At 49.7% G+C, this 18,061-nt stretch overlaps 1 protein-coding gene across 2 annotated transcripts; it reads left to right on the top strand.

The window, feature by feature from the left end:
• Window positions 1-135: 135 nt before the first annotated feature.
• On the top strand, window positions 136-16,945 carry coro2aa (coronin 2Aa). 2 transcript variants are annotated; one of them, XM_029151880.3, is made up of 12 exons: window positions 136-434; window positions 10,616-10,816; window positions 11,885-12,001; window positions 12,247-12,396; window positions 12,851-13,030; window positions 13,519-13,635; window positions 14,341-14,445; window positions 14,521-14,617; window positions 14,837-14,949; window positions 15,130-15,220; window positions 15,300-15,559; window positions 15,691-16,945. In XM_029151880.3, the coding sequence occupies exons 1-12, from the start codon at window positions 420-422 to the stop codon at window positions 15,826-15,828; spliced, it is 1,584 nt and encodes a 527-aa protein (XP_029007713.1). In that variant the 5' UTR covers window positions 136-419; the 3' UTR covers window positions 15,829-16,945. The 2 variants fall into 2 exon arrangements, with proteins under 2 accessions (XP_029007713.1, XP_029007722.1); XM_029151889.3 differs by lacking the exon at window positions 136-434 and adding an exon at window positions 7,091-7,325.
• Window positions 16,946-18,061: the final 1,116 nt, after the last annotated feature.

Genomic DNA, 18,061 nt, shown 5'->3' with positions numbered 1-18,061 from the left:
AGTGACGTCTGCTTTTCTACGCGACGTCTCTCTCTTCCAACCCACCTGGCCAGCCTCGCCCCTCCCCCCCCCCCCCCTCGACGCATCCTCTCCTCGCATCCCTCCTCATCCTCCGCCCTCCTCCCATTTTCCTCCACCGGCTGCGGTGGAGTTTCGGGGGGGGTTGTTTCTCCGTGTCCGGGCTCTTTTATTTTTATTTGCTTCCGCTGTGTCGCTCCCAAGGTCGGGCCCGGCATCGTGACTTTTACCCGGCCACCATGCAGCCACCACCGGTGTGACAGCGCGACTCGTCCTCCCACCGCCACCAGCAGCAGCAGCAGAACCAGCAGCAGCAGAACCAGCACCAGCAGCAGCGGGCTCCTCCGTCCCGTCCGGCTCCTCTTGTGGAAACCACCACCTGCCGACGCGTCTCGCGCCATATGACCGTCACAAAGGTGAGTTCCGTCCGCTCCGAACTCTCGCAGCGGTTCGGTGGTCCCTCGCGGACCGTCCTGCTCAGAGTTTGACTCCGGGACTTGAAGCGAGTCCGAGCCGCGTCTCGGCCATGCGGCCCCGGTGCGTCCGGACCGGGCTCCTGAACGCACCGCGGCCCGGTCCACGGTGTAACCAGTGTGCGCGCAGCCTCTCTGGTTTCCTGCCTCTTCGATCCCGGATCATACAACGTGTTTCTACACCGGCACCACCCATTCTGAAAACACGCTGCGTGGTCTGAAAGTGAAGTGACCTGTTAAAGAGACCAGACTGGAAGCAGCTGGGATCAATGGGCTGGAAAATGTCAGAACCATTTCCTGAGATGAACCAGTTATAAACTGATCGCTTTGATGATTCTATTAGGAACACGTGGAAATATGACCCACTTTACTTTAGCAACCTGTTGTGTCTTTAGTCTCAGTAAATAAATATTAGAATAAATGAAGTTGTAGCCACTGGCATTGCTTCCAAGTGGACCCCATTATGTGGGTGTGTTCACTGTCTGGCCACCAGTTCATTTCACCATCTGGTTTGAACCCATTGTTTTTACTCACTTTTGTCCCGAAGGCCGTAAACAAACTTGGAGACAAAAGAAGCAGCAGTTTGGGGGCTCCGGGTTTAATGGACCGGGGCTAATGCCCACCACATGATGAGCAGCGGGACTCATTGAGGACGAGCGGCGTGGCCCAGTCCGTGTCGCACAGGCGAAGGGTTCGGGTCGCGACCTTTGGATTCGAGTACAGTTGAACGCAGGCTTGGATCAGCGCCTTCATTCCAAGACTGCTGTCACTTTTCACCCGGGTTAGGCCTCAAACAAGCTGTGTGTGTGTGTGTGTGTGTGTGTGTGTGTGTGTGTGTGTGTGTGTGTGTGTGTGTTTAATGTCTGCAAACGAACCCACGGCTGCATAACCGGGCTCCTCTCGTCCCATCCCGGCACCTGTTATTCCTCCGTGCTGATGCAAAGCTACCACTAGCGGTGACTCTTTGGGTTTTTGGGTTTTCGACCAGCCCATAGTTTGGACCCTAACCCGCCCTCCGCGTTCTGACCTTCAGCCGCCGCCACCACAGTTCCTCCTGTTTTGTCTGCAGCCGCTGCAACGTGGGCGTCGCGCGGTCTCGGTCGAAGATGCTCTCGCGCGTCGTCACCGTCGAACCTGTGGCACGGCCCTTTGAGGAGGTGCTAGGAATCTGATGTTGCCGCTCAACAATGCCTCATACATGACTGTAGCTCCAGGACAAAGGGCCCCGGGCCTGGAGTCCTCCTCTCCTGTGGTTCACTCTTCACTGAGCTAATAAAGGCCGGGCCTCTTTCCCAGCAGGACTGAGGGCACTTCATGGTGCTGCTGCCCTGTCGTGGTTAATCCTATTGTTCCATAGTGTCAATGAAACTACCACTGCTGACTTTTCCTGTGTCCGGAGCCTCCACCGGGGGGGGGGGTGGCTCCACAGATTAGACTCCACACTGGTTCAGCCTTCGATTCATTTGTAATTTGCAGAATTGGAACCAGGCTGAACATGTCTCACATTTGAAGCAACGTGTGATCTGTTGCTTCGTTGTCCAACCAGGAAGTAGTCTGCAGCGGTAGATAACCTCAGGTTGCAGTTACCCCAGTCTCACGGCAGCTCACTGGTTTTACTGGTTTTAGAGGAGATAATGCACATATGCAAATAACTGCCTAGTCAGCACTTCCAGACACTAGTAAAATGCTCGTGAGGTCCCAGACGTTTCTTTCTTATAGAATTCAGCACCCGTGTGTTGAGTGTAGGTGACGCGTCTCGCTCTGGATGCTCTGCAGAACCGCCCTCCATCGCCGTCCTGCGCGTTCTGACGTAACATCTGTTTGAGGATTATCCCACGTAGGCGCGGCGGGAGGGGATTACATGCACAACGGAGAACATGCGGCTCTGTGCCGCGTCGTGCCCACGGAGCGCTTGTATGACCTGATTCACCGCGGCAGCGAGGTGACACCGCGGCTAAAAAAGGGCCCGCGCTCCATCACAGCTGACGCTTAACGGCCGCGTCCCCACTTTCTGCTGCTTGCGGAGGACAATAAAACACAGTAATACATCTTTACACTATAGATAAAAATGAGGGGGGATAAAATGTGCCAACCGAGTCGGCGTCACCACTTCCGGCTCTAATCTGGGTTTAATTTAGGACATAAAATCCCGACAGGCAGATTATTTTTTCATCCAGATGGTTGAAGATTCTGAAAGTTGCTTCTTTGCAGCACTAATAAACCTTGGGATATTCATGTTTTGGATAAATTGAGCTGTAGTTGATGGTATTGAAGGCTTATGGGCGTCAAATGAAGTGGGCAGAAGTGGAGTCTCTACTTCCCTCTGGAAGTAGAGAGAGGTGGAGGCAGCGGCGTCTCCACCTTGTTTTTGTCAGGTCCGAATGTGGAGGCAGATGGGTCAGCGGAGGCTGATTTATTATTCATCAAGGAGCCGCCTGCTCTGCTCCGCTCTGCTCCGTCCACCGTATTGATCCTGCCAAAGCCAATGAGGCCCGGATGCGACCAGGAGCGAGCGCAGCGAGTCCCGTCCCCACTAACGAGCGCAGCAACAGCCTGTTTATGGGGAGGACGCCGCTTCCATCCCGTTCCACCTGCAGGTCGACATTGTTGAAATGACATTTATGGCCGAACGGTCGCAGCTTTTCTCTTCTCGCCTGCTGAGCTGTGAAATAGCTGCCAAACCCAGTTGACCTCGTGCGTTCCTCACACACACACGACTCTTAACTCCCTTGGGTTGCAGGAGGTGAAGCTCCTGGCGACTGTGCTCACCACGGTTGGGAATCTGCTGCAGGGATTCACTGACTCTGGTCATGTGACTCAAACAGACCATCCTGCTGCCTTTGAATGAGCCATTTAGTCATTTAAACTTTATGATGGACTTATTTAGCAAATATCTGCAATACGGAGCTGCGGTTTTAATTCTGTGCCTCGGGAACTAATTTTAGAACATCAAGCCTCATCTGGTGCCGTTGCATGTTTCCCTCCTTCGTTGGCGTCTTTGATGAATATTTTTAACCTCGTCAGGAGCTTTGCAGCGCAGCCTGACTCGCTGTAATTAATACAATAACACCAGGCCTCCGGAGGCTGTGATCTCTGCGCGCACTGTGACATAATCCATAATTGTAATTACCTCATGATGTGGGAGAGGTTTGTTTTCGCTTTGACCGCGTCAGCGTGGAGTTGACTGGTTTCTGTTCTGGTGGATGGACAGGCACACAAACATTTCATGTGCCCCAGTTACGCAGAAAACAGGCGGAAACAAAGACACGAGCTCCCAGCAGCTTCAGAAAGAATTCAAAAAGTTTTACTTTACAGGTTTAATTGTACACGAGTCAATCTGACATTTTCTCTTATTCTCGTTATGTTTCTCAGTTGGAGTTTGTTTCAGCGTGTAGTTTTAATTAACAGCTTAATTAACAGCTGTGTTGCACAACGTCCGACTCTTTGAGGCTGGAAGACGTTCTGCGGCTTCAGGTTTGATACGAATCTGCAGCTATTTCACCACGAGTTCAGTCACGCAGACGCTTCTGATCGGCCTCTTCAGCGGCGCCGACGCAGAAAAAGGACGTCTGACCGTTTAAATGAGGACAAAAGTGTGTTTGTCGTTTCGGAAGAAACCTGCTTCATTTCCACCTTTGTATGAACCCAAAGGCCCGTTTCAAAACCGTGCGTGAACTCCCAGCGGTGAGTGCAGCAGTCACCTGTAATTTGTGCCACATGAAAACAGACATTTGAAATCTGTCCAATAGCAGAAAAACAAAAAACCCTGAACCAAACTCTGATTTGTTTATCGTACAGTAAACAAAGGTCACACAGGCGATAAGCAGGTTTACATTGAAAACAGGAGAGCGGTAACTGTGTGCGGTGCTCTCTCGCTCTCGCTCTCGCTCTCGCTCTCGCTCTCTCTCTCTCTCTCTCTCTCGCTCTCTCTCTCGCTCTCTCTCTCTCTCTCTCTCTCTCTCTCTCTCTCTCTCTCTCTCTCTCTCTCTCTCTCTCTCTCTCTCTCTCTCTCTCTCGCTCTCTCTCTCGCTCTCTCTCTCTCTCTCTCTCTCTGGTGTGAGCCACATGCGTTGTGACCTCCTTCGTCTGGAGGCCTTGAACCCTCTTCGCATAAGACAATACACAGACTGATTTGGTTTCCAGCTCATCAAACCGAACCAAATGTTTGCTGTTGTACTCCTGGATACCAGACGTGTGCGTGTGCGTGTGTACGTACATGCGTGTGTGTGTGTGTGAGATTATCTGGAGGATTACATTCTTTGCGTCTAAAATCATCAGAGTACCAGTAATAAAGCACACATGAGCCTCGGCCCGTGGAGAAGGCAGCTTCTCCGAGGTGAACCCAGGAGCGGCCGCGCGGCGCCAGGGCCGGTGTCAGCAGGTGGGACGGAAAAAACAGCTGCGTTGCTCCGAAGGTGGAGTGAATCAGACGCCAAAGAATGCGGCCGACTGCACGGACGTGCCGACACGCGAACGTCTCGGAGGTGAGGTCACGGCGCGAGCGTGATGAGTGAGGCGCGTCTGCTGTCGCTCACTGTCTGCACACGCACACGCACTGATGCGGGTGCCAGAGAACCGGGAACCAGAGATGCTGAGACGTGGGCTCTCATCAGTAGCGCCGCTCGTCACGTTCTTCATCTGTGGCTGAGCCGTTACACTTTGTTTGGTCTTTGTATTCACTTTCTTATGGAGGTGCACCTGTCCATCTTAATTCAGTCACTACCATTATTTCATATTGTCTACTTTTCAAATTCTGCTCTTTCGGTGCACATTTACGATGGATGATCCCTATCTCATCAACTCTCCCTGGCGCTCGTATGAGCTTCGCAGGTCGTTTTCTACCTCAGGCAGACGCGGCCCCTCATTTGCAGAGTGAAGCATTCAGACCACAGCACGAGGCACCATGCAAATTCAGCCCGGCCGCCTCTCGCCCCGCGCGTCCTGGAGGCCGAGGCCTTTTGTGCGCTTTCACAACAAGGAAAGCGGTTGATGGGACCTTTTAATGGGGCTCGTGTGTTGACCGCACCTGCTCGGTGAAGTGTGCAGCTGAATGGGACTGTTTGCTCAGGTGATGGGCGTTCGAAGGCTGCTCCAGCTGTGCAGGCAGCAGACTCAAGGCCGGGAACGGGCTCCGACAGTCAAAACAGGAGGAAGGTGACCTGGACTCTGTTGCGTCAGCCGTGGGTGGACTGTTAATCTGTGACCTGTGCTTGGACAGTGAGCGAGGAGCGTCCGGGCCTCGGGTCCTAAGCGGTTCCTGTGTGGCCCGCTGGCCTCATGATAGAGGAGTTCAAATGTGCCTGCGTCTGTGCCGATTCGGGTCAGAATCTGCTCCTGGGTCCCCGGGTTCACAAGCATTTCTAAATAGTTCGTAAACAGCTGATTTCAGTGTTTAACAGGTGATAATGGCCTGTGTTTGTCTGCTGATGAGAGTTTATAGTCCGGTGAGTTTTCAGTGATTTAATCTGATTCCAACACGTTGTCTTTGATGAGGCAGCTGCTTCCTTCCTGTCTTTACTAGTGTGAGTGTGTGTGAGTGTGTCTGTACGTGTCTGTGTGCGTGTGTCTCTTATCAGCTGGTCGTTGGACTTTCGTGTGTATTTTGTGGAGATGTGTTTGGAGCCAACTTTAATATGAGTTACTACACGTGTGATACGTTTTTTTTTTTCCTCATATAAAGTTTTTGCATGTGAAACAAACAAAGAACAGATTTAAGTGGAAGCAGAGAGAACGACATGGAGCGCTTGGAATCGCAGCCAGCCGACACCTCGCCGGCTCCAATGATGATCTCATGACTTTTACAGCCGCCTGTGCAGACGTGCACGTTTATGCAATAGCTGTGATTGATCGCTCCCGTTGGAGCGCGTGAAGGCCGGCCGGCGCTGCCGGCCCGTTTTCCACCCCGGTCCTCGTCGATCCGTTAGCGGAGCCTTGCGTAACGTGCAGTGTGACGGGGACGATCGGCACCTCTGTCCAGCAGCCGCCACGTGACCGGTTCAGTGAAGCTGAGAGCAGCTTGACTTTCTGCCTCACGGTCCAGAGACACACCGTTTTTACACATAGACTTGTCTTATAATGATGGGGATTGTTGCTTTTGATTAGTTAATTATTAACTGTTTACTTTGTGACATAACACAACAACTACTCACTCCTTCCCACACGTTAATGTGATTTTTGGTCACGTTCAAACAGATAAAATCTGTTCCTGAAAAACTCATGTAATTGTCGCAAGTCTTCCTGGAAACGCTGGCTCTCGTTCTTCAACGCGCTCACAGTGTTGTGTAGCGACACAGCTTAGGAGGAGGATGCAGACGAGTGCATGCATCAGCAAGTCAACTGGAGGCCCGTGTCGATAATTTGTTATGAAGCAACAGGAGGAAATTGACTGGGACTGAGATTTTTCCCTCCTCTCGTCTCCTGCTGCTCCTGGATTGAGCAAAAATCCCGATTGAGCAAACGCTGCGGAGGAGGAGTGGCGGACGTCAGGGAGTGGCAATCGGAGGCGTGTGATTACCTGCTTTGTTTCCCTCTCTCTCTCTCTCTCTCTCTCCCCCTCCTCCCTCCCTCCCAGGGAGGATACACACTCCTGCGCTCGCCCACGGCTTGTTCACACACGCATTTGGCTGCATGCTGCGCACACACACACACACACACCTCCTCCTCTGCTGCTCGGTGAGGACTCTGCTTGGACTGGACGTTGGACACTGGGCTCCGCTGCGCGTCAGACGGGTGAAGTTAGGTTCAGTTTAGTTGAGCCTGTGGGAGACGCGGTGCCTTGCTGTCACTCAGGGACCTGCTGCTCCTCGCTGTGCCGGTGACGAGCCTCTCGACAGGGTGAGTGCTGCAGAACACCCAGCTTTCCTCCTCACTGCTTGTGGCTCGGTTGCACATGCTCGTCCTGCCCTTCCGTGTTGCGTTCAGGGCCTCTCTGCTCTGTCAGATCAGAGGGAACACTGTCAACAAATGTGTGTTTGTGTTGAAGCTCACTTTTTTTTACCCCTGGGGATTTAAAAGTGTGTGTGTGTGTGTGTGTGTGTGTGTGTGTGTGTGTGTGTGTGTGTGTGTGCAGGAGACAAGCTTAAACAAGATAAAACAAAAGTCTTCATAGAAAACCTGCAGAGCACAGATTGATTCCGTTTTGAGAACTCACGGTTCTCGCCAGCCTGAATGAGTTTTAAATCAAAAGTGAAGCTGTTCCACGACAGTGACAATGACATCATCACCATTGTAGTGGAGTCATCTATGATCTGTGATCTCAGATGGTTGTTTATGGCGGCGTCCACCCTTTAAACATTCATTCATCCAGTGCTGTGCCCTGAGGTTTTAATCTGAGTGTGTCCAAGGTCTTTTCACCACATTAAGGTTCATGGACCTGTAGTGAACCCACACACTGGTGTGTTGAACAGAGCTGGGTGCTGAAAGTAGAAACAAACGTCTCCAGCACACGGTTCCAAGGCTTGTTAAATAGATGGAAAAGAGCTAAACTCCCTTTAAGGTGAGAATCTGTGTTGTTTAAGTTCAGGCCTGATATTTTTCCCAGTGGTGGACTGCGTCTCTTCCTGTGTCCATGGCTTGAATGCTGTTGACTTGTGCATTTGCATGCGCGGCTAATGCAGCACAGGAAGCGTCGCTCCTCGATGGGGAAATAATGGAGGAGCCCTGAGAGTAAACCAGTGAGTTCCTGTAATGGGATATGTGGCGAGAGCAGCTTTCTGCCGGGTTCATCGTTGTGGACGTCACTGACTCATTAAAACAGTCTGACCATTAGACGCAGCTGCCGCGGGTTATTGCACAGTCGAGTGGAGCTTCATTCAGACGACCCACAGCGCGTCCACGCTCGGTAGCAGCTCGTCATTCACTGGCTTTTCTCTGGTCGTAAACTCACACCCACAGAATAAAGGCCCATTGTCAGACTCACTGTTCATATTGGACTTTTTGAATGATTTGAGTTTACACAAACGCGGTCCTCGGCCGTGTTCTGACTTCATCCCGTCTTATTCACATGCGGTCTGTGGCCATGCAGCAGCTATTGGATTACCTGTGTGGCTGTTATCCTATTACAGCACAGAGGTGGTAAGCTGTGTGTGTGTATGATACCAGACTGTCTGAAGCAAAGTGTGCGTCTGCCAGACGCGCAGCGGCATATGTTCACACCTGCACATTCTTCAGCTTGAGTTTCACTCCTCAAACCGCTGCGTGCGTGCGGAGCCGGTCCGTTCCAGAGCGAGCGATACCTGGAGACGAGAGGGAACTTTGAACTCCCCTCCTCCGGCCCACGGCGGGAGTGGCCTCCGCTGAGTCACGGGTCCCAGAGGAGCAGGTGGAAATGGAAGAGAACGAGTGGTAAACGTGAAGAAGGTGGTGTGTGGAGGCGGCGCGGTGAATTGGGCCCTTGAAGCGCGGCCGTGATGACTGTGAACACGCCTGCTACGCGTCCGGCCCGACACCAGCGATGACCCGGCAGCAGCAGACTGGAGCCTCGGGCTGTGATCACTGCTGCTGGAAGCCATTCAACGCCGTCATAACTGTGTCTCAGCATTTCACTAATATTATGTTTGTGCATATTTTGGACTTTTGCTAAAAGACCTTCAGCTTCTCTGCCTCTTCACAACAGACCTGCATGAAAACTCGGCCCTTAAGCCGTGTCTTCAGTTTTATGGGTGTTTTTACAGCGTGTGTTTGCTGTGACTCACCAGTCATGGACTAAAATAAATTTCACTGACTACAAGCACATCATCTCCGTCTTTAATAATGTAGTCTGTCAAGGAAGTCTTTGTGAAGACAACTGATTTTTCTGCCGTGAGTTTCTTTTGATCAGCATTGAGTGGGTGTAAAAATAGCCCTCGTAGCGTCTCTCATGGGTTCAGAGAGGGGCCTGTCGAGCGTCTGTGTACCCGCGTGTACCCGCCGTGTAGAATGTAAAAAAACACATTTTAATAAATTTGAGCGGGAGGTCAGTAGTTCGTTTCTTTCACGCTCCTATTGGTTTTCTGTTCAATCACGTTCGGGTGTAGATAATGTGCACTGAAGCTGGTGGAATTCTATTTACCAGCAGTGATAATACTCTGACTGTACGTTTGTGCGGGTCACGGTTAGAAAAGACTTCAGCTGCTGCGTGCATTAAATGAGCAGACATGGATTTTTGCACGGAGCCACTTCCATGCGGACACACACTTGTGTCCAACCCTGCTAGAAAGGATGTGATGCTCACATCAGCACCAGTGATGTGCTGACTTGTCTGTGCTCAGCTTTTATCCTGCTGAAGCCACACCTCCATCATGTTGACCCTGTTTTTTTACCTTCTGATGAGGATGAGCCTGTTTTGTTCTGTTTATGCTACCGTCTAGTGTCTCTCTCTCTCGCCCATGGTTTTACATTAACGTCTTGTGCATCAGCCCTAATCTATAAGTAATGACCACGCAGGGAGTCAGACAGAGTAGTGGAGCAGACATGTTGGCTGGCCACACCCTGCTCTAGTGGACCAGAGCCACTTTCCCCTCACATTAACATTGACTGGCTTCAGAAAAGTAGCCACAAAGACTCAGGACTTGCAAGCGTGAATAGTTTTTCTTTCCTTTTTCACCAACCACCTTTATAATTGACCGCATGATGGATTTAATTAAGACTCTAAACAAATAATAACATTCATTCTAGTAAGCGACACAAACACTTGCATTACAATTACTACGTGTGTACAATACAAGAATACAGAAATATTAAGAGTCATTCATTATTTGGTTGAATGTGGCCGAGGCAGCTGATTTAATGGATGGAGATGCCTGTGATCGATGCAGGTCCAGATGCTGTGCGTCATTGAGTTGTAACATCAGTGGGAGATTGTTGTGAGAAACGTCCACTTCTTCATCAATGGGTGGAGCTGCTCCATAGGTGTGATGCGACACCGTGGGGATCACAGTCTGATCTGAGTTGGACGTTCGTGTTCTCACATGCAGCTTAATGCCTGGAGACGCTGAGCGCCGTTGCTCCTGAAAGGATGACATGATTTCCGCTTTATGGCCATGGTGTTTAACGTGGCTCCAGCCAAACGGGGGCGTTAACGCCTATAAAAAGCCCTCGGCCAGGACTTGATGATGCATGATTGCCCTTGACTCTCCCTCCCTCAGATGTCATGGCGTCCTCAGTACCGCAGCTCCAAGTTCCGCCACGTGTTCGGGAAACCCGCCACCAAGGAGAGCTGCTACGACGGCGTGCCGATCACGTGCAGCGTGCAGGACAACAACTTCTGCGCCGTCAACCCGCGTTTCCTGGCCGTCATCACGGAGTGCGCCGGAGGAGGGGCCTTCCTGGTCCTGTCCATCCACCACGTGAGTATCGGCAACCCCTGGCCCCAACGCTGCATTTTTCTCTGGCTGTTTCTTCATCTTCTCTCCTTCACCAGCTTCAGCTCAAACATGACTCATCACACACTTCCGGACATTATTTATGTATATTATCAGTAGCAATAATGAGCTCGCAAACACACATAAGTTGAGTGATTTCTCAAGCATCCCTCCTCCCTCCTCCCACCGTCTCTGTCCTGCTGAGCTATCGCCACCCCCCATGGGCAGGAACTGCATATGAGCTTAGGAATGAGCAACTCATCTTTTAACCCCCTCTTCTCCTGCCTCCACTGGCTTTAATCCACTGGCCTCCACCACCATCCAATGTGAACTTAAAGAGAAACTGTTCTGTAACTTCACTTATGTGCAGGTAATCATTACATCATTTCCAAACACACCTTAGCAGCACAGCAATACAGCCTGCAGGTGTGTGCGTGTGCGTGTGCACGTGTGTGCGTCACTTGAAATATGTGTAACAATCTTAAGTAGGACTCAGTGTATGTTGCCTTAGGTTTATGTAATCCCACCATCAGTCCGCAACAGTTTCATGTTCATGTCATACTGAGCTTCAGTGTTTGAAACTGGAGCTGCTTGTCCCAACCTGCTCAGACCAACCTGTCCAGTTCAGAATAACTCGTTTGCCTAAATGCAAAAAACTGAGATGAATTTTAAAAATGTGTCTGAAGGGAGCTGTAAGAAGTCCAACCTCACCTTCGCTGGCAGCTAGAGGCCTGATGTTGCTTCAGCGGCTACTACCTGTAATTTTATTTACAAAAAGAGGAGCAATCAGGTGATCAGCATGCACATGCAGTTACAGTAACCAGTACCTCCTGTGGCAAGTGGGTAGAGACCAAAACCGGAGCAACCGCATCGGTGGTGGCTGTCTGTTAATCCGCTGGCCATGACAACCTAATTACTGTAGGAGATTAATACGTGCAGGTAGGATTTAACCTGTTCTCTGTCCCCAAGTGGCCCAAAGCTCAATCACAGCAGCTTTTACTTTGTTGACCATTTCTTCCAAATAATTCTCTGCTCCGCTGTTTTTTCCGTAAGACGGGTAAAGTGGACCCCCACCACCCCAGAGTGTCGGGCCACAGAGGCAACGTGTTGGACATCAAATGGAATCCCTTCAACGACTACTGCATCGCGTCGTGCTCCGAGGACAACACGGTCTGTACGCGCACAAACACACTCACCTGCCTTATCGCTTTCCCTGGAATAGCAGCATGTACAAACAGGGGCAGATTAGCCTTTAGGCAGAGTTATTGTCATTTCACACATTCCTCAGCTCAGGCCTGATAAAGCTCCTCACGGCAAAGCCTCTGTAGGGAAAGAGTCAAAGTGCATCTCACAGCTGTGTCTTTTATTTTGAGTTGTTCGTCGACCTTGGGCAACGTGTTTGTGCGTCCGTGCAGGTCAAAGTGTGGGAAATCCCCCCCCACGGCGTGATGAAGAACCTCACGGTAGCGTGGAAGGAGCTTCAGGGCCACAGCCGCAGAGTGAGCCTCATCGAGTGGCACCCGACTGCTAACGGCATCCTTTTCAGTACAGGCTACGACTACCAGGTAACACACACACACACACACACACACACACACACACACACACACACACACACACACACCGGTCCACAGGCTGCAGTGGGTGTGTCTGTGTGTGTGCACAGAGTAAAGATCACTTGTCTTTACTACCATTAACTCATTTGTTGCTCAACCAGTGTCTTTGATGTGCTGTTGTTGCATTCCTACATGTAGTAGATTCATGCATCAAATAGCCAAACTCCATGAACAGGTGACTCACAGCTGAACGCAGACTTGCGCCGCGCCACTGCTGCCTGTCTCGCCTTTCTTTGTTATGGCCTCTGTTCAACAGTGTGTGTGTTCGTTGCCAGGAGTCACAATTAAACCACAACATCTTTTGTTTATTCAAGCCTTTGACAGATTAAACCAGTGAGATGTTAGAGGTGTAGTTGGATCCATGTGTGTGTTTGTGCATGTTTATCTCTCCTCATCTCCCCAGATAATGATCTGGAACCTGGACTGCTCGGAGCAGGTGATAAAGAACCCTGTACGGACCATCAGCCATCACTCGGACGTGGTTCTGTCCATGTCTTTCAACACGGACGGCAGCCTGCTGGCCACCGCCTGCAAAGACAGGAAGGTGCGTCTGATGGAGACATACTCAGGAAACCTGCTGCAGGTACAGTACTCTGTTGTTGATGTAAATGTATATGTAATATGTCTGAGCCGTCACATTGTGTTTGAACAAAAGGACAAAGGATTTAACCACAGTTAAAGAAACAGTTTAAAGAGGAAGGTGCTCCAACAACATCGAGGGATCAAAAGCCAAAAGGTTTTAGCTCCATGGTTTTAATCCTGACCATTGTATTTAAAATGATTCGTACTGTGCTTTGGGTCCATCTGTCCGTTAGCATTAGCATCCTTTTAGCCCTCACTGACAGATGTAGACAGGCCCGAGACTGAAGTCTAGTGCAAATGAATTGACTAAAACACGATGCACGATGTGGGATCCTGGCTCTGATTCAGACCCATAAAGTAACTTCAGAGCTCAGAGTTTACATTTACTCACCAGTTATTCAACTATATTATACCATTGAAACATGTTACTATTGATTGAGGTGTCATTTTTTATATTTTAAATGACTCCAACGCTCCGGCGTCTTGCAGGAAGCCAACTCTAAGACGCACAAAGCCACTAAGGTGCTGATCCTGGGCAACATGAAGATGCTCCTCACGTCCGGAACCTCGCGCTGGAACGATCGACAGATGGCTCTGTGGGATCAGGTGGGAAATAAAAAAGAGCTCCAATAAGCATGTTCATTTGTGATTCTTGTTCACTCCTAATCGGGCGGATGGAGCTCGATCCGGTGTCGTTCTTCCAGTCATGTGATGAAACATACGATCACTCGCTATCGGATGACCGGTGTCTCGCACTTCAGACGACACCTGAAACGCTGAGCTGCTACGTTTTAAAATTAAAATAATAACAAAAGTCTCTCCTAAAAGCATTGATCAATATTATGTCTGATGCTCTTTAGTTTGCTTTTACTTTGTTTGCTTTAGTTTCGAGTGTTTCTGCAGGTTTTCTCTAAAGGTCTCATGACTGCTCAGAAAACAGTTCTGTAAATGGTCCTGCACAACTCTGCCATCTAGTGGACAAGGCAGGGAGCGAATTAAACCATCCCTTAGTGAACCTGAAGCATATCTGAGGAGCCTGAGACAAAGTCCAGCTGAAGTGGTTCCCTTCACTGACAGGAGTTGTTGTCATAATAGTTTGTGTGCGTCCGAGTGCAGCGTTGTGATGTGTGAGGATGCATCGTGTGTGGAGGATTAGGGTGAAGCGTGGATTAGGGATTGAGCACTCATTGTTTTGAAGTCAGCGCCGGCGAGTCCTTGTCTGATTTGAACGACTAAGTGCTATTGTGTGCCGTTTCCCCCGACACGTTTCTGGTGCCTAAGTGTTGCCGATCACCATTGTGTGCGTTGCAGGACGACCTGTCTGTGCCTTTGTTAGAGGAGAACGTGGACGGCTCCTCGGGAGTCATGTTTCCTTTCTACGACCCTGACACCCACATGCTCTATCTCGCTGGGAAGGTGAGTCCTGAGGAGACACGGACACACAACGTCTGCAAGGGGATTCTAGAGTAAATGTTTCTCATTCTTTGTCAGGGCGATGGGAATATCAGGTACTATGAGATCAGCTCAGAGAAACCATACATCCACTACCTAACAGAGTTCCGCTCGTCCTTACCTCAGAAGGGGATGGGTGAGTAACCGGCGCGTTAAAACCTGTTGGGGGAAACCGCCGCCATTATGGCCACTCGCGCACCTGTAAGCAAAGCTGCTGTGCAAATGAGCCTCGGATATTTGAATAACCAAAGTTTCCCCAGGACGAGTTGGAAGCCTGCAGGCAGAGTAGTAGCAAGTCAGCGCAGTGCACGACGACTGGGTAGATGTGCTTATTGACTGGTTGCCCTTCCTGCAGGAGTGATGCCAAAGCGCGGCCTGGATGTGAGCTCCTGTGAGGTGTTCAGGTTCTACAGACTGGTGACCATCAAGAGCCTCATCGAGCCTCTGTCCATGATCGTGCCCCGCAGGGTGAGCGACTGCTCCGACACCACAGAGCAGGAGGAAGCGGCGGGTTGATGTGACTGTTGTGTGTGTGTGTGTGTGTGTGTGTGTGTGTGTGTGTGTGTGTGTGTGTGTGTGTGTGTGTGTGTGTGTGTGTGTGTGTGTGTGTGTGTGTGTGTGTGTGTGTGTGTGTGTGTGTGCTTTCAGTCCGAGGCGTATCAGGAGGACATCTATCCAATGACGCCTGGTAACAGGCCGGCCCTCACTGCAGACGAGTGGCTCTGTGGCGTCAGCAAAGGTGAAGGATCCACGCTCGTGTGTGTGTGTGATGTGCGTTTGTGTGCCACTGCTGCTTCACCGCGGTCTCCACCTTCTAGGCCCGGTGCTGATGTCCCTGAAGCCCGGCACCCAAGTAGCAGAGTCGTATCCAGAGATGAACAAAGGGCTGGGAAACTCACTGGACACGCGCAGGTCCCAGAGCCGACCCGGCATGCTGCAGCTGGCGTTCATTCAGAACCAGCTCGGAACCAAAGAAGCCAAGGGGGACGGCGGCCACGCGGACGACCACAGGGGTCGAACAGCCGTTAGCAACGGCGAAGACCTCGCACTTTGCTCTCCGCCGAGGACAGAGAACGAGGTAATGAGCGATGCGAGACCTGCTGCTAGTTTAGTTATTTGCACGATGACGGCAGATAGCGCGCTAGCATTAGCATGGTGGATGGGCTTCCCCGAGAAAATCAGTACATTGTGGACGTGTTTTGTCCACAGATGCGCCTCAAGTTCCACAAGCAGCAGGAGGAGATCCGCCGACTGCGGGAGCTCGTCAACCAGAGGGACGTTCGCATCAAACAGCTGGAGCTGGAGATCAAGAACATCAAAAACTCTCAGTCCCCTGAGGTCTCCTAACAGGACGCTGTGTCCATTCCGGTGCGGGCCTCGCATCCCCACATTCAAACCCACCGCCCTCTTCAGCGCACGCGGGCGGGTCGACCTTTGACCCCGCCGGCGTCGCCCCGGGTACATACACGGGGTCCTTCCCAGCGGTTTTTAACCCGGCACCTTCTGATCCATCCGTTGGTCCGCTTCACAGCTCTATGCAAGTCAGCCGTCTGTTCTGTAGCTTCTGTGGGGCTGGCCGTGGTCGGGGGACGGCGTCCGTGTGCTTCCTGAGGGGATGCTGTGCTTGTGTGTGCACACGTTCTGTGTGACTGGGATTTTCTATGCTTGTTTTTTTTTTTCCAATATTTAAACTACTGTAAGTGGAGAATGCTGTTGTGTTTAGCGTGTGTGTGCTTGAATGACAGTTTGATGATGATATCATGATTCCAGCTGTGATCTGCCATCCCGTTAAGCTTCGTTTGATTTTAGTCTTCATTATTTTTATTACTGAAATGAAATTTGTGAAAAGTCTATCACTTTCACAGCAGCGGTTGTGAAACTGTAACTGATGCCATGTAGTGGATCTGATCTTAGCTTTTATATTTATTTTAAAAAACAAAGAGAATTTGATTTATTCAAGTTTAAGAAATATTGTAGCTGACACACAATCTGTTTTTAAAGGTGGAGACCAGGCTGATTGCCTGTTTCTGATGTAGAGTCACTGTGAAGGAGCCGTTTAAAGCCATCGTAGCACGTGTGGGTTAGCTGGTGGAACACTACTGTAGCTTCACGCTTTACATATACAGGGTTTTTATTGCTCTTGGCAAGAAAAGGGTAGCACTACAGAACACTAGGATTGTATGTTTACAAAGTACAAGAAGATGAAGCTGCAACTTCTAAAATAGAGATGAAATATTCTGTGAGACACAATCATGTTTGAGCTTTGTTTCAGACAGAAATTGTGCAGAATCTCATTTCTTCTTAATATTGAGCGTTAAAACTTCTTGTCTTTTGTAAATCCCAAAGCTTTCTGTTTGTAGGTTAACAGCTACTACTATTATTGAATTCCAATGTGATCTCTGCTGTATAATCGTTTTGCAGAAACGCAAATTAAATTGTCTTTATTGTCCACTGCCAAGCAGAACCTAGTGGTGGTTAAATATGTTTTGATTCTGGAGCAACCGAATGACAAATCAACCTCTGGCCACTTGATTTACTGTAGGAACAGACTATTCTTTCAAACAACAAACAATATCTTACTTTAGAGGGATCGTGAAATACTTTTTGTAATAATTTTCCCTCAGGAAATCTTTGAATGGGGTTCATAGTTTCTGCAATGGTACCATTTTCACATATTTATTGCTTTCAGAATCTGTGGGAGGTTGATTGAGGGAGAAAAAGCAAATATTCTGCTATGCTCATAAATATGAATACATGTCACGAAACCGTTTGCAGGTATTAACACCAGCAACATGCAGTGGATCCTAATGGAAGAAATGAGCACGAACGCTCGGTTCTAGATTTAACTTTACGCTCAAAAAGGAAACTGCCACAGCAACATGCAAACATGCACTCAAACTGGTTTCCATGTTGTGACGCGTGACCCCTTTGACCTCTGACGGGACGCTTCCAGCACAGCCCAGCCGGTAAACTAACCAGTGCTGTGACAAGTCTCAACTCATTCCCTGTTCACACTGCTGCTGTTCTACCTTGGCTGTGTGTTTATCAGCGACGGTAACAGGTTTTACACGGAAGTGTCATGTTTTCTGCCGGAACTATCCGCTGCAGAATTTAGCAAACTGCATTTTTTTCCCTTTGCAATTTTCTGTGTAAAAATAGATCTCTAAAATATCTTGGTTAAAATGTGCAAAAGATAAAAACATGCATGAAACAGTTTTCTCTTAGCTGAATAACAAGAGTCAGTCAGTTTCACAGTGGCTAAAGTATCGATAGCTAATCTCACGGCTGCTGATTTCACCCACGTCTGCTGAACAGATCACTGACGTAATGAGTCTGAGTAGCTTTAATATAAAATATGAGGTGGGTTTTATAGAATATAACACAGGTGTTGATGTCTGATTCTGACTGTTTAGACTCAGGTGCATCAGGCTTTAACAGATCTGATGGCATCTTCTTACCAAATAACACAAGTTGTCTGCTAACATGAGAGGATTTCTAATTAGTGGGTGGACCGTGGGTGGAGAGGCCTTCATTTTTTTACAACTACTAACTAAATGTGAAGTATCAGTTTATGTCTAAA

This window comes from Betta splendens, chromosome 1 (genome assembly GCF_900634795.4).
Source record: "Betta splendens chromosome 1, fBetSpl5.4, whole genome shotgun sequence".
Taxonomy (NCBI): domain Eukaryota; kingdom Metazoa; phylum Chordata; class Actinopteri; order Anabantiformes; family Osphronemidae; genus Betta; species Betta splendens.
The sequence above is the reverse complement of the archived record's forward strand: the minus strand, read 5'-3'. Positions and strand labels throughout refer to the sequence as shown.

Coding starts and splice junctions, on each gene's coding strand:
- coro2aa (XM_029151880.3), top strand. Junction 10,817..11,884: donor TGGTCCTGTCCATCCACCAC/GTGAGTATCGGC, acceptor TTTTTCCGTAAG/ACGGGTAAAGTGGACCCCCA. Junction 12,397..12,850: donor GTACAGGCTACGACTACCAG/GTAACACACACA, acceptor TCATCTCCCCAG/ATAATGATCTGGAACCTGGA.